The sequence below is a fragment of the Acartia tonsa genome, chromosome 7, assembly GCF_053477335.1.
Source record: "Acartia tonsa isolate MP-2025a chromosome 7, ASM5347733v1, whole genome shotgun sequence".
Classification (NCBI taxonomy): domain Eukaryota; kingdom Metazoa; phylum Arthropoda; class Copepoda; order Calanoida; family Acartiidae; genus Acartia; species Acartia tonsa.
In genome coordinates, this window is record NC_137266.1 from 34,321,901 (window position 1) to 34,339,391 (window position 17,491).

Here is a 17,491-nt window from a genome sequence, read left to right on the forward strand (position 1 = left end):
AAGTATGGTTTTACTGGATGTTGTCATCCTTGTTTTATTGCATTCTTAATATACCAAAAAAAGTATAAGTAATGCATTAGATGTTTCCATATGTGTGTGCATTAACTTCTGCATAATATCACATTCAACCTTTACTTAAAAATTGAATTAATAGGCAGTTTGTAATAATATTGATTTGATATTCAGGGATATAAAGGGATAATACAATGGCCGATAAATTGATGTACATTGTACATACCCAATGATGATACACAAAATTACCACTTCTATAGGTTATATATAGTCCCCAAGGTTGATAAGCCAACGAGTAAGAAAACTTTGTATTAACTTTGGGGACTAGTGTAATAAACAGTCCAATGTACCCTTCCTCCCTAGTTAATATTTAGGATATGTTAATGTGATTTATATGTGGAAGTAAAGAAACACCACCATTTATGCTATTTAAATATTCATAAGTGTTGATAATATATCAGGGACTACAAGGATATTGCATATCAACAATTTGAATTATTCACACTTATCTCTGTGGTGGATTCTTTAAAAAAAATAGGATGGCTGAATCGGCTATGGTAGCCAGATTACCAAAATTATGTAAAAACTCCTCCAAAAAAAGATTAAATAAAATCTTATGTTAATAACCCTCTGTGATTTTCGAACACTTTTCTTTTAATTTGTACATTATACATTTAATTTTGTGATCTGGCCGCCATAGCCGATTCATCGATGCTTGATTTTTTAAGAACCCGTCTCTGAATTAACCCAGCAATGTTAACTTGAGATCTATAATCCAGGTAATCTAATAACCTAACATTTGTACTTTTCAACAATTTGAAATGTTTTTTGGTCTTTTAGTCTTTGCTTTTCAGGGAATCTTTACCCCGTATCTAAAAATGTTTAAAGCTATTTCTAAGGGTAGCATTACCGCTCCCCCATAAAAATATACTTATAATTAAAAGCTGACAATATTTTTAAAATAATTATTATAAATATAAATAAATTCATGATTTAAACTTTTCTTATGAAGTTATGAAACTGCCATCTGCTTTTTTCCCACTATCGCATACTTTTATATTTATTCATTATTAATAAAATAAAGTTTTGTTAGAATTAATTTACTTTTCTTTTACATTTAATTTAAATATAAATATCTAACATAAGTTTTTTTTTCATGTGTTTTTTCAAATAATGTATTTAGGAGTTGTTATATGCATAACTAAGTCTTTAAATAAGTTTATTTTTATAATTTGGCCAACTTTTTCCTTTCCACTGAGTATAGTTTAATAATAATTTAGAATATTGATTATTTTGTAGTTTTATGCATTTGATAAGAATGGTAATATTATGTAAATGTTTAAAATGTAAAACATTGCAGAAAAGATAAAACTGGTAGAACTTTATTTCTAATTCTATTTCATGTAAGTAAGGGAGGGGTAAAAATTAGTTTTAAAAGTTAGATTTAAGTGTATGATTGTTTAGACAAAATATATCTCTAAAAGCAACGAAGCAACTTATTCAAAAAGGCATTAATTGGTGGTAAAAACTGCATAAAAAATATAATTTTGTTTTAAAATAGATTGTAAAGGTTTTTTGAATGACACTTGTGACTTGCGAAAATCTGTCCTAACAATTCTTATATCAGATGTCCTATACATTTTATTCTTGGATCTTACAAAGATCCTTTTTCTTTGCAGTGGTATTTAACAAGATTACAGTTTTACCAATAAAAATAAAAGCCCATTTTCCTTACATAAAAAATCATTCTTTTATTAGATTACTAGCAGCTACGCCCCTAGAGGCCTTTAGAAGTACTTGAGTTGGGGGGGGGGGGGGAGTGGATAATTTTAACTAGTAACCTTTCCATGACATATGAGAAGCTACACTGAAAAGTAGAACAAGATTGGATCAGCGGTTACATAGATCCTTCACAACAGACAAAAATATATATTAATAAAAATACAAATTATAGCATGCTCATAACATTTTAAAATAATCACATATTCAAAATTTTACGTCAAACTATTTTTAGTGATGTAATAGCAGCGTTAATTTTATAGAAATATTTGAAAATATTTTATATAATTTTAATATTTACATATTAAAGTTCTGAACAAGTGGTATTCCAATAAATTGTATAAAAAGATGATTTGAAATTTGCATCATTATGTTATGCAGAATAAGCACTTATTTATGTAACGCTGCTACTCTATAATCGTTTATTTGTACAAATATTAAATTTGGGTTAGGTGTCTGTTTCTTGTGTGTGTAGATTCTCAAAACCATAAGGATTTTTAAGCATGAATAATCATAAGATTTTTGACTGCTTTATGGCTACTTTTCAACAGCTTTCGTGATATATGATTAAGTTATATATTAGCATTAGTGGCTTCGCCCCTAGACCCTTTCCCCCCATCCACCCCCAAGAAAATAGCTTACAACTACCACAGGGCCAGTATTCCCTAAGAAGCACAACCTTGTCGGTTCAGTGTTTACTAAGATCTTAAGCTTCAGACAGATAGACATTCTACAATTTTGTACAATAGATTGGTGTGCAACGTATGGATATAATAGTCCTTGTTGACCTATAAATAATGTTGACTAACTAAACTAAAGGTACAGAGGTCAAAACTGAACTAGATATAATACATAACATTATATTTTAGTTCAAGCAAAGATACCGGGTGTTTTGTTCAAAACAGTAATACTTCAAACTATGAAAATTTAAGAATTACAAAATTCCTTTTGGTTTTAATCAATTGCTGGGTATAAACTTAAGGGTTATTCATAAGTGCCTATAGATTCCAAATTAAAAGTATAACTTAAAAATTTTATCCTAAACGGCATTTATAGCTTTATGAACTTGAATTAAAACGTTACTAAATGAGAGAACAAGCAAGCAGGAAAGCCTTAGCTCTAGAAAAGTAAAGTAACTCGTACACGACACCTCCCAAACCAGGGACGTCAACCCTTTTATTTTGAGGGGGGTTAAATGATTGGTTTCAAAGGTTTGAGTGGGTTAATCTAATGTATCTTTAATAAATTTTGAGGGGGATAAAATGATGGGTTTCAAAGTTTGAGTGTGGTAAACACATTTTACTCCCTCACGTTGACGTCCACAATGTCCCCAACATTGTAATTTGTAGGAATGGTACAGAAGAGTCACCCTGTAGTTGTAGAAACCTAGTATAACCAGCTAGGCTTCCAGCTAAGATAATCAATTAATCCCCTCCAACATTTCATCTCTCTCTGGACTTTAGAGTCATGGTCATAATAATATTCATTTAATGGTGTGCCTTAACTTCCCCCTAGGGTGATATTTTTAAATGTTTCAAAATTACACTTTGATTTGTGGTCTAAATTAAATATGGAAGAAACCTCCTAATTTTGGGTAATTTTGGGAGATAAAGTCAAGGGCGTGGAGGTAACTTTTGCTATTGTACTTATTGTAGATATGCAGTTCTAATTATTTGACAATATGGTACAAGAGCAGAATTAAAGACACGCCAATTTTAATTGAGTATTTTGTTAGAGCTGCCCTTTTCAAAATTTGGCGATGGAAGCATGTTCAATATTTAGCAAATACATATATAAAAGTTGCCATGGCTGATATAATATTGGCTTTAGAATGTTAGTTTTTTTGCCTTTCCAGCCTTTAATAAGCACTTTAAATGATCATACAACCATTAAAATTGTATGTTAAAACAATCCTTCCAGCGCCTTCTGATTGTTCTATTAATAATTAGTCTAATTTTTTTCATTCATTAACATATTTTCATTATAGTATGAAAATGTCAAGCTAGCTATGTAGATTAAGAATAATATTAATATTTAATTTATCAATAAAAGGTCGTTTAACCACGAATTGCTTTTTTGTTTTAATTAAATATAATTCAAATTATTTTATCTCTGTATGTTACAATTAAAATTTACCATTTAAATATAACTTTGATTTAAATTGGAACAAATTTAATCCTTAATTAAGTTATGCTTTTTCGGTAAGGCTTTTTTTTATATCTTATGTTGTGCTTTGTGCTAGTATTAAAGTAAGATTATTTTGCCTTAGAGTTCTGGAAAATGGTTCGATATTAACTTTTCAAGTTTCTCAAGAATTGCTTGAAATTTTACAAATGTTTGACGTAAATATTCGGCAATTTGCTCATTCGATCATATACGTCAGTCTTCAAAATGTTAACAATCAAAATAGTAAGATTTACTTAAGTGTAACAATTAACTTGCAAATTTGTTTTATTTTGGTATAAAAGTCTAAGTATGAGTGCCTTGAGAAGTATAATTACTCCAACTGACGTAAGAAATAGGATGTAGAGTGTTTGCACTGTCAAAAAAAATAGAGGAAAAATAACTTTTATTGATTTTAGTCAAAAATAAAAATCAACTTTGCTGAAAAAAGTGCATACTAAACTTTTTGTTCAAACAAAGATATTTTATTAAAACAACGCTTTAATATAGTTTTTTTTTTAAATATAATCTGTTTTACTTTAGTTTTATACTAGCGGATGCACCCCTAGCATCTATGGTACCTGAATTCTAAAAGTAAGGAGGGTACTGCGAATTAGCCTAAAACTATCCAAAGACTTAGATCTGAAAATAATAGTTTAAACCACAAAGGAATTTTAATGAAGCTTCTCTACAATGGAGAACTTCATCGGTTAAGTAGTTATTGAAATCTTAAGCTTCAAACAAAGAACCCTTACTACTTTGTATTATGGGATTCAACAGAGTATAATCATTTATAAAATTCCCTTCTTATTCTTAAAATCTATATAGGTTAATAGCATAATAAGATTTAATTTAATCATGTACTATATGCGTTTTACAAACTAATTTTCCTATTATTAGGTAACCACATACGTAACCACATAACCACGCCAGGGATGGAAGGGACATCGGGCTGTTTATTACACTAGTCCCCAAAGTTTTAAAAGTTTTTCTTATTCGTTGGCTTGCAAACCTTGGGAACATTTATTCAATTTTGATTGGTTTGTTTATTAAGTTGAGTTTCCAACTGTTTCAATTATTTAATTATTACTGATGTATATCAATTTATCGGCCATTGTTATATCCCTTTAGATCCCTGCAACCACTCACTCATCAAGGTTAGATTATTAAGTTAGTTTATGTATATGAGTAGCGCAGCAATAATAATTTTCTAATTTTAAAGAACGCAACAAAACCGTGTAAAGTATAATAAAGTAAGAACATAAAATAATGCATAAGGAAATATGTACAAATTTTAATTTTTGACCTGTAATATCAATGAATTAATGAGAAGATTTCGTCAAATAGTTTTAAAATCAATAAATATGCAAGAAGTGTGCAGATATTATTCGAATGATCTGTTGAAGACTTACTGACAAACCATCCATAGTTTTAGAGTAGGAGTTCAACTAAAAGTCTTTGGATAATTTGTTTATCATTGACCTAATTTGGTCTAATATTTGCGTAGTTTTTCTACAGCTTACTCTGTAAATCATTTAGGTTAGGTTATGAATTTAATTTGATCGTTTTTGCCTGTTCAGGGGCAAATTTTAGGCTTTTATTATTGCACGACATTTGCAATTACTAATCTATTAAGAACTTCAGCAATATCTGTAAATAATAAGCATATTCTACTTAATGGGTTTTATAAGTTGTTAAGTTTACAACTTCTAGTAAATCCGCAAAGTAAGTATTTATCATTAGTTCTATTATAACATTAGACCTACAGACAAACGGAAAAACAAAAATCACAAGTTATAAATAATATAAAACTCACTTCAAGGACCAACGTTATAATACAAAACTACTTATGTCTAACCTTACCTTTGGTTAAAGATGAAATGTGAAAAATACTCGGCTAACCTGATATTTAAATAAAACCTCCCTAATGCCCAATTCCAAAGGTCTCATGAGAGAGCGCTGAAATTAATTAGAATCAACCGGTATTTAGTTGCGCAAAATCGGTTAGGATGGTTTTATGATGGCCGTGCCTCTCAGAGAAAATAAGGCGCCAAATACTCGTGAGAAGGCTTAAAATTACTCATGACTCCTAGAAATTTCTAGCTTTATATTATTTCTAAAAAATAGTTTAAGATTTTCATGGAATTTACTTTTCATAGAGGGACAGATACTTATTTCATAAGAAATTAAGATAATAAGATTTAAACAATGAGATGAAATGAATATAGAATAATTAATTATTTTTTAGATTTCATATAACAATATTCATGTAATGGGTACTGTTTTAAGATAACTAGTTAAAACTTTAACTAGATGAAAAACAAGGATGACAACATCCAAAGGTAGCGAAGCTCAAAAATTATGAATGGATATCGGGAAAATTACTATAAAGCAGTGTCATACAATAAACGTTAATCTTGATTAAATAGGGAAATCAGGAAACAGTAAAAATCACGCAACCTTAAAAATCACAAAAATTAAAAAATCTAGGAATCGATCTAGCACCGCAATTTATAGACAAATCTTAATGAAACTTGAAAAATATGTAGAATATGAGCATATTCAATCCCTGATAATTTCAGCCGCCAATCCTGAATAGGAAAAGAAAAAACCATAGAAAACCTAAAAATCTAGGAATTGATCTAGCACTCCAATAAATAAATGACTTGCAATAAAGCTTAAGGAACTTATGTAGAATGTAAATCTAAGCAATCCCTAAAAATTTCAGCCCATTATCTTAGAAAGGAGTTGAGAAAATCAAGAAAACATGAAAATCTAGGAATCGATCTAGCACCCCAAATAACAGACAGGTGGACAAAACAATGTATAGATTAGATGGGCATATGTTATGAGAATCTTCACTAAAAATTTCAGCTGTCTATCTTTCATAGAAGCCGAGAAAATCACATTTTCCCCACTTTGTCTCAGACGGACAGACAGACATTTTGAATTATAGAGTAGCTTCGCTACTAAAAAGAAAATACATTTTTTTCTCACATTCATTTTCAGGTACTAAATAAATATTTTTTGGTGGGGAAGGAGTGAACATTTTTCTTGAGGCCATATCCCATGGAAGGAAAGGGAAATAGCCTAAAACCTTACAAAGAGCAATGAAAAAAGTTTTATGAATATTAAGAAAACTGTCAGTTTAGCCATCAAACGTGTCTTTGCAGAAAGACATCCTGCTACTTTAGTAATTAGATTTGTGTTGGTTTTTAAATTTGGATAAAAAGAGTAAAACTTTACATAACCAGATCTTGTATTTTTACATTACCTTTTTTCCTTTTAAACCTTATACTCCCTTTCAAGTAGATCAGTGAAAAGCTTCCCTTAAAATAGTAGAACAAGTAGTCTAGCCATTTTCTTTGAGATTGGTGAATTGAATACATATTTCAAGTTATTAATTACATTTTCAGTACATTTATAATTTATTCCAAAATGTTTTATTTCCATTTATCCCTATTATAATAGTCTTTCTACATAAAACAGATTAAGGTATTTCCTTATATCTATTTTTCTTGGAAAAATAGCTATTGTACTGTGTACAAATCATAGAATTTATAATGCCGCCTTACAATGACAATATTTTAGGTTGCATTCAGATCAAATTATATAAGATAAGCAATGCAAATAATTCTTTTGTGAAAGAATTTAAATTAAGAGCAAGGTCTTAAATATCTGAAATATAAGTCACAATGAATCTTCAAAGCTTTCTTTTTAAAAGGTAAAAATGCTTTTTTGCATGCACCTTACAAACAAAACACACCCAAAAGTCTTTATTTTTGTAAATTCCAGGCCGATAAGTGTGAAGTATGAATCTGAAGTTATAAAATAAATACTGGTGGGCAGAAAAAAATGACAGAAACAAAATATATATTTAGAGTATAATTACATTGTCCTCTGACTTCTTGTAGCATCTTTTTGTTTACAGTTAATGTAAACTTTTTTAGACTTAACCTTCATTGTTAGTAGGAAAATTTCTGATTTTGCGATAATGGCTTCATTTCCCTTCCTCACCTCATTAATTGTTTATACATTTAATTTTATATAAGTTTAAGTAACAAACATAAAATAACATTCAGAAATAGATATAAACTGAATATTAATAACACAATGTGTTCATTTGTAATAAAATTAATAAATTCTTTCAGGAAAGCTAACGATTCAGATGGCTGGAACCTAAATTTGGAATAGTCATGCATTTAACACAGGTTTCATGAGCAATAAATGCACCAATGCTGTGTGTTAGGGATTTTTGTGGTCTTATGAAACCCCAAAAATTATTCGGAATTTAAAACTGTAAAATAAAATTTCTGGAGGAAGGAAAAAAACTTATTTCGTGTCCGATAGTCGTAATAATATTTCAGCATATAAAAAGTAAAAGTTAATTTTGTCACATGCTCAGAAAGTTGTAAGCGGCAACTTTCATTCTAAATCATTAGCCAATAGCGCAATTAGAAATGGATAATTCAAATTTTAACTAATATTTTCCGTAGAACATAAGCGTGATAAATTTCTATGCAAAAGAATTTGAAAGAATTTAAATATATAATATAAGAAAAAGTAATTTACTGCGTATTTGGAGAAAGACTAAACTACACAACTTTTGTGTCACTTTTGAGGAAGACGATTCCTGTGAAGTCATATACATTTAGGAAAAGAAAAAGGGAAGGGGGGAGATGGGAGAAAAGGGAATCGTCTTCCTCAAAAGTGAGACAAAAGTTATGTAGTTTAGTCTTTCTCCGTATTTGCGCAAGTTTTACCGTATGCAATTGGACTATAACATATTTTCTATGCTCTCCTTTTTCACTTTTGTATCTGCGCCCTTGTCATTATCAGGGCCAACTTAACTTAACTTAATGATCTTCTTAAGTGTTCAGTCAAATAAGTTTACTAAATTAAAACACCCAGATATGTTAAACTTATTCTCTTAGTTAAAAGTAGATAAGCAAGTATTTTGCCTATCTATAATACAAAGTAGAATGATGTCTGTCCGTCTGTCTGTCCATCTGTCTGTCCGTCCCTTAAGATCTCGGTAACCACTGAACCGATCGGATTCTACTCTTCAGGGAATATACCTACTGGTCCTGTGGTGATTTTAGGCTATTTTCTTGGGGGGGGAACACCCCAACCCCTCCAAAAACAAAATCCCCCCATTTTTCTTTGCTGAAGATTTCCTTAGTCCTTTTTTTTTTTTTGCTGAAGATTTCCTTGGTCCTAGTAACACAATAAAGTATTACATTTTCTTACTGTATACTTTTACGACTTATTTTTTAATAGCTATTTAAAAATATCCAAATAAAGCCCATCACTTTTTCCGTTTTATAGTAACGTCAATTGCTTTCTTTTTTTCAGTACCCAAACGTGCGTGCACATGCACACACACACACACTCATACACACACACACACACAGATAAATCTGTTTGTAGAATTTAGTTAGTCGGACGCATTCACATGTAGGGAAAAAAGTCCTAAAAACTAGTTGAAAAAAGTGTAAAGTACGTTATGTCAAGGATGTGAATTAAGACAATTATAATGAAATTAGTTATCAATAGTTTTTTTGAAAATTTGTTTAGCGATGATATCTGTTATTGGAATCTCTAATTGTTAAAACATTTGATACCTTTTTAACAGCAAAGCTTTCTATATTGTTTTTGGTATGTTAGAACTGTCCTATCGACTTTAACTTAGGACTTAAACTTTTAAAGGTCCATATTCTATATTTAGTAATGTTCGTTTGTTAGATTATCAGATATGTTGTCATCCTTGTATTTAAGAATGTCACCCTGCCTTTGCTATGTTTTAAATTTCGTGTTTGTCAACACACTAGAATTAGTTAAATATAGAATATTTAAAAACTGAAAAATACAAAATAGACTATCCTAGCTAAAACTGGTTTTAATTTTATAATTTTCTTTTATATATCCACGGAAAACTGTCTATATTACGATATGATTACAATCTTTATTTCATCGCAGGTATAAATATGTTTTTAAGAAGATTAAATCTGTGAAAAAAATCATTTCAACATAGTACAAGATTGACGTACTTTTAACCTATAATGCTTCTAGTTTTATCAAAAATTGCAAGTATCAAAATATCAATTTTTCATCACCTAAGTTATTTGGAAAATATGTATGTGTAATATTTCTAAATAAATCTACTGACGTACTCTTATTTTTAAATTTACCTAAAATTTATATATACTTTTAAAAATTATCATATAGTTGATTTTTTTATTTACATAAAAAAAAACTTTTTTTTTTACAATCTTTGATGGCTATAAATTTACAATTTAACAAGAATGAAAACATCCATTAAAGCAAAGCTCTGAAATTATAGGGTAAATAAACGTTACCACTAGTAGAATGTCAGAACGAAATTCAAACATGTCTAAATTAACGAAAAGTGCTTACCGTTACGGACTTGCGGACCAACCCTAATTATTGAAAAGCTTCGCTTTAAAAAAATACATTGTTTAATGCTGGATAATTTATATTTTGTTATTAAAAGCAGTTAGACTTTAGCGCAGTATTAAACATAATCTTTAATCTATTAGAAAAAATTTTAAATCTAAAACTAAATTGTAGATCTACTATATAGCGCAGTATTTATAACACGGCCTATCCTCACATTATGAAAATGGCTTTGTTTTGCTTCTTCATTCAAAGATTTTAAACATTAAAAAACATGGGTTACTTAAAATCAGTTTTCTAATAAGTGTCTCTAAGTGAAGTATATGTTTTTTTATTGCTCAAACTGATGTGGCAGGTTTAGCACATTTTTTATGTATATTAAAATATATAAAATGCGAAAGTTACGTATTTCCAACAAAGATTATTTTGTTCTTCGCTACTAATGTGATATTGTTATCCTTGTTTATTATTAGAAGGCATAAAAATGACAGAAAGTGACCATGAAATAGATTTAAAGGTATATTTTTAGTAAAGCTGTTACTCTATTTATAATTTTGGTCTGTCCGTGCGTCCTTCTGACTGGCTAGGTTAATTAAAATAGCTTTCTTGTTTACAAAGTATATTACTCCATATTATACACACCAATTATTACTTTATTTTACCTTACATAGAATCATTTCTAATTATTTTTTTGCGATTGATTTCAATATAATCGGAATTAATTATTTTATCATTTTCGTATTGCTGCATTTTTATGCACAAAACTATCAAATTTAAAATCTATTCTTTTGGTTTATGTAAAAATTTCTTAACCAAATGTTATAGTTAAAAACGATTAATAGCCGAGTTTGAAACATAAAAATTCTTTAAACTTTAGTTTAAACATAAATATAAATTTTTTGCATTTTAAAACATTTTATTGCATTAAATAGATACACATTATCGAGTTTTATTTAGAAAGTGTTTCAATGTGCAAAAAGTGCTTGAAATAAATAGCAACAATTTGCGAAAATCGGATTACAATTTGGCCAGAGAAATAGGACAAGCTAATAGGGCTCTAAATTTTCTTTTATTGAATTGAAACATATCTTACCATTGAAGTTTTTGGAAATTTGTTCTTCAAAATAGTAAGTTTAAAACGGCTTTTACGTGAACATTTTGTTCCTTTTCGTCGTCAATGGCTGTTGATCACTTTAAGGCCGTCATTTTTTATAAAAGTGAAATCCATTTTAATGGTATACATGTTTCCTTCGCTTTATAAGGACATGCTTGATCTGGTTGTTCTTGATATTTAAAAAGCATATAATATAAAATAGCCCAAAAGTCACTTGTGTATATTTTAAAAAAAATTAATTCCTTCCTTATCCAATGCAGATTATTGTAAAAATGTTGGGTATGTCGATAAGAAGTTTTCTCAAATTGAAGGCTAACTGCCAAGAACAATTAATACACTGATTTGATCACTAAAAATTCTTTTCAAAATTTCTTGCCATATTTTTTCTCAGCTGATTTTAGTATATTCAAATTGTATAAATTTGTGGGTTTTATTCAGCTCATACCAATAACGAAATTAATTCAGAAGAAAATCACGAAACCTATACGTGTTTTTCAGCTGTCGTTGGGGGGCAACACATCGTAAAATTGACGACCTCTCCATTTGCCCCCCAAATATTATTTTAGATTTATTTTGCTTGTTGGTTATACCTTTTTCCTGGGTTTTATTACAAATTTTGAAAGAAAATCCTTTAAAATTTTCTTTTCTGCTAATGAAAAATAATGTGTATGTCATTTGTTTGGTTCGAGAACCTCTAAAACATTGGTTCCCGAAAAGATTGTCTGCGAGTTATTGGCACATTCTGCATGAGTGACTCTGATTTTAAATTTTTGCTGGCAATAAAGTTGTTTATTTGTAAAAATTTGTCAACATGAAATGAAACTTAGCCTTTTTCATCTAATTTGCAATATTTTGTATTCCTATAAAGTAGTAATGTAATTTTTGTCTTAAGCCAAAGATCTAAGAAATTTCTGGTTAGATTTGGTTGACCTTTCTAGGGAACCTTTATAAATGTCCTGGTGTAGTTTCTGGCTATTTTTCTGCCCTCTTCCGTCCTCCCTTAGAGGCGAGGGGTAAGGCAACTAGTTGAAATATAAAGAAAAGGTAGAAACGACAGAAAAGTTTAAAATTTAGGTCACAGAAAGATGAAAAGCAGAATATACTAGTTTATGCATTTTTTTCCTACTCACCTGCTTTTTGTTTGGTAAAATATTAGTAAAGAAATCTTTAACAAATAAAGCTGTAAGCAAAAAAATTTTTAGAAATAAACGTCACTTGAGTTAAACGGTAATTCACTTTAACCAAAAATGGACAACAAATTGTATAACAAAAAAAGCATTTCATTATCGTTTTGAATTTTGAATTTTTTTTTATCTGAAGTCTATAATGAGGTGCGTAAATATAAGATTTTGTTACAAAAACATCAAATTGTAACTATCTGAAAGTCCTAAGCTGGAAATGATAGACTAAAAAACTAATATTTTACGATTAATAAGAAATACTATATTTTATTGTATTGCTGTATATATTTTATTTTTCAGTATTATTCGCCTAAATTAATGCTTTTACACAAGATTAATTAATTAGCAATACTTAATCGAATTATTTCAACCTGATCTTAAACGTTCTATTTTTGTTAAATGCGTAGCATTTCCACAAGAAAACTCAAAACCGTGTGTCAAATAAAGACGTTAATTTGTGTACCTTCTGCTTCTATGTTAGATGTATGACAAGAATAGTAATAGTAGGGAGAATGCCTTGGTCCTACAACAGACAATTCATTAATGAACAGTTAGGGAGGGTAACCAGATAAAAGTCGAGCAATCAGTTGATGTGTGAGCCTATATAAAGTCCTAGAAGCCTACTACTCTAATAATGAGAATATTGTTTTAACAACATGTTTCACTTTTATTTTCTTATTACAGTTTTACATTGTTTTACCTACTTTTCTTACAGTTTATAATTTCCAGACTATGCAATTCGCATATCTATGAACAAGTTCGTCCCTGCTTTTCAAAATTTTGCGCAATACATGTGAACGATGCGTAAAAATGGCCATGGGTAAAAATATAGACAGGCAGTTTTTGCGTCAGGCAAAAGTTGCTAAGTAGCAAGTTTTTTTCAAGTAACATAATTTTTTCGGCAAATTAAGATAGTACATCATACAATGTCAATATCTATCTATCTATTTATCTATCTATCTATCTATCTATCTATCTATCTATCTATCTATCTATCTATCTATCTATCTATATATCTACAATATATCTATCTATCTATCTATCTATCTATCTATCTATCTATCTATCTATCTATCTATTTATCTATCTATCTATCTATCTATCTATCTATCTATCTATGTATCTATCAATCTCTCTATCTATCTATCTATCTATCTATCTATCTATGTAATTGTAGGACTTCCATGACTGGATATTATCAATCTGTGATCCTGACTTCAACCTGTGCCATTCTTTAAACAAACAGGTAAAAAAATCATTATTTATTATAATTCTGAAAGAAAACAAGTGTTTATGGATTGAACGATCGAATGATTAGATTAGGAAATTTATGAGAAACATTTTTGTTTTCATCCTTATATAAAAGGTTATGCAAGGTTTATAAATATTTTGAGGGATGGTACCTTTACCCATCCAACGAAATCTCCCCTGGAAATAATTTTTTTCAGTGGTGGGTCTACTTATCCCATCTTCCCCTCTAGAGTCTTCTTTGGGCGTGGTCTCAACTATTTTATATTTCAAAGTTCAAGTGTCATAATATCATAAAAATCCTTGAAAATACATAAACATATAAACACTGAGTGTATAGTATGAATAATAAAATTCATGAAATCTAACTCCATAATACTAATACACAAGGGTGCCAAGGGTTTAAGTCATGTTCTAATGCAGAAACCAGACCACAGAATAATGAAGATATGACAAAAAAGGACTAATCAGAGATAATGGATACAATGGGATGTTTATTACACTAGTTCCTAAAGTTTTTTAATAACGCTTTTTATTAGTTGGCCTTATAACTTTGGGGACTAAAGTGAATTTTTATTGGTTGATTCATTAAGTTAAAAGTTCAAACGTTTCAACCACTAATTTTAATTTGCAGAAGGGGTAATTTTGTATATCATCATTCGGGATGTACATCAATTTATCGGCCATTGTCTTACCCCTTTAGATCCCTTAGAACCAATATATTTTATTAGTGATTTATGGTCAAGTTATTGATACTCAAACATGAGCAAATTCTTAGGTCCCCTACGCTATAACAAGATATTTCTGTTGAAATGAACCACAAAACTTATTTAAAGTTTACTCGGAGTAAATTACATTAACATTTCTCAGAGGTACATTCTGTCAGGGATCTGAGGGATAAGACAATGGTCGATAAATTGATCCTTAATCATAATACACAAAATAACCACTTCTGCAGATTACAACTAGTAGTTGAAACGTTTGGACACTCAACCTAATAAACCAACCAATAAAAATTCAATAAAAGAAAACGTTATTATAAAACTTTGGGGACAAGTATAATAAACAGCAAAATGTCCCCCCCCCCCCCTGATATTTTGTAGTTTCACACAACCAAAATACGAATTCAAACACAGAAACAGGAAAGAGTTTACTAAAAATAATATCAATTCTATCAAATATTAAGTAGAAAGGTATTTATATCTGTCCGTTAAGATCTCGCGAATCACTAAACTTCAAAACGTGACATGGATGGTTTTAGGCAACCCTATCAATAAAGTATTGGGGTTGGATTTAGAAGACGCTGAAAGTAGCTCAATGTGACGTCATAAAAATGAGGAATTATCCATCTCTTTTTTTAGGGGTTTTCTTTCCCACTCCTCCTCTCCTCATCCCTCATTTTTTTGAATTCAGAATTTTTTTGAGCGACTTTCTTCGTCTTCTTGGATTTATGTTTTTTTGTTTCGTCCCCTTAAATTAAAATCTCCTATATGTTAGGGACACATTCAATCCGCGACTGTAGCGTAACACATAGCATGTGCTTGTTATTGGAAATGTGATGGGATCGAATCTCGGCCCCAAACGGCGTCATAACTAAAGACGTCTACTACGTCTACTTCTTCTATTGATGTAAGACATTTATAGTAAGAATATAAGGGACGCTTTCGCACAAATCATTAATTCTAGTACAGTACTTCAAGATAAAGGTCATGCAATCAATGGGTTGTCTGCAATAATTGGATTGTTAGTACCTTGGGACCTACAATAAAAGTCAACCGTCCCCAGAGTTATTAATCAGGATTCAGAATATTGTTGTTAAAGTTTGTATGAAGATTAATTTATATTTCATTAATTTTCCTCTAATTGGAAGCGCAAAGCATAGTTAATATTTAGATAAATTATCCATTCCTTGTTAAAAGTGAAGTTTTTCTATCCTTATACCAAAGTAACAGGATGTCTGTGTGTCTGTGTGTCTGTACCGAAGGATCTCGCTAACCGCTGAACCGATCGGGTTCTCCTTAACAGGGTAGATTCTCATATGTCCCAGGAAGGTTTATAACTATTTTGGGGGAGGGTACCACAACCCTCCCTAGAGAAATTAAATTTTTTAAAAATTTCCCAATTTTAGAAAGAGAGTTCAACGAAAAATAAGCGTCAAACGTAAAATATTTTTTAACTTATTCTTTTAAAATCTAAAATAAGAAATTGAATTATTAAATTCGACTCTCTCCTCCTCAAGTGCCCCTAGAGGCCTCTAGGGGCGTAGCCGCTAGTAATTATAATTTTCCTGTTGACTTCAAACTTAGCATGATAATTATTAACAGATCATCAAAAGTTTCATTTTCAACTATATTGATATGAACTATTTTATATAAAAAAAAATTTTGAATGATGATTTCTACGAAGATAAGACACAAGGTTATAAAAAAGCATCTTGTACAATGTTAGTATGCCTTGCCTGTAGTAATCAATCGTATTCAAGTAGTTTGAAGATTTTTCTTCAATGAATTTTCATTTAGACTTCTAAATATATTTTAACTATAAATGCGTTGTAACATTATATTTGTCAATATCTGTCTGGTTTGATAAGCTTTGCTTTTGTGGATGTTGTTATTCTTTTTGTGTAATGTTTGGTATTCATCTAACCACCTAATATATATAATTACTTGATATCATGTTTCTTGTTGCAAAATATATGCAAGAATTTATTTTGGTGTGGTTAATTCTACCACATACCTAGGGAGGGCTACGGCTGTTTATCACACTAGTCCCCAAAGTTTTATAATAACGTTTTCTTATTCGTTAAATTATTATCTTTGGGGACTTTGTGGATCTGATCGGTTGGTTCATGAAGTTAGGTGTCGAATCGTTTCAACCACTAACAGAAGTTGAAATTTTGTGTATCATCATTGGGGATGTACATCAATTTATCGGCTATTGTCTTATCCCTTAGATGCCTGCAGATAGCACATATCTACTAAGGAATGTATATTTAGAAGATGAAGATCCCTAATCAGTAAATTGTACCAATAAGAAAACAGTTCGGTGAAATTATTGGTTAGAACTCTACTGTATAGTTCAGACAACTACTTCGCCAAGTGATGGAGACCCTTTTTGTCTGCTAGCAAATTGCTTTTTGTTCGTTTGCAGGGACTCGGCTGTGTTTATATTACTGTTTGAAATTCAATGACCCATTACAAAATTGGGACACAGGGTCCCCGCCCTGTGGGCAGAGTCACATATAATTCATACCCCCTCTATTCTTTTACTTTTCAGATAATTCAGCTGCTGCACATGTTCAGTACAGATTCAAGTTCAGAGAGTGAAAATATTTTGGATAATCCACCCCAAGCTCTCAGATTATTACTTACAGGAACTAAATTTGCAAGGGTTTAATTTTTAAAAGCGAAGCTTTTCTATAATTAGGGTCCTTCCGTCCGTAACTGTTAGCTCTTTTCGTTGATTTAGACATGTTAGAATTCTCCTGTCGTTTCAAACTTTGTTTGATGATTCCTATAATAGATAGGTACCCCATTTAAGGACAAACCTATTATACCCTTCTAAGAAAAAAAACGAG

General features: G+C 30.2%; 1 protein-coding gene across 3 annotated transcripts in view; it reads left to right on the forward strand.

Annotated features, from left to right (window-relative positions):
• Window positions 1-10,846: 10,846 nt before the first annotated feature.
• Window positions 10,847-17,491, forward strand: part of LOC145323641 (histone-lysine N-methyltransferase SETD7-like) — a 31,932-nt gene continuing 25,287 nt past the window's right edge. For all 3 annotated transcript variants that reach the window (XM_080166042.1, XM_080166043.1, XM_080166044.1), the window contains exons 1-3: window positions 10,847-10,888; window positions 13,844-13,912; window positions 17,191-17,285. In XM_080166042.1, coding sequence (XP_080022168.1) covers window positions 10,856-10,888; window positions 13,844-13,912; window positions 17,191-17,285 — 197 coding nt within the window. In that variant the 5' untranslated portion in view covers window positions 10,847-10,855. The remainder of the gene's footprint in view (window positions 10,889-13,843; window positions 13,913-17,190; window positions 17,286-17,491) is intronic.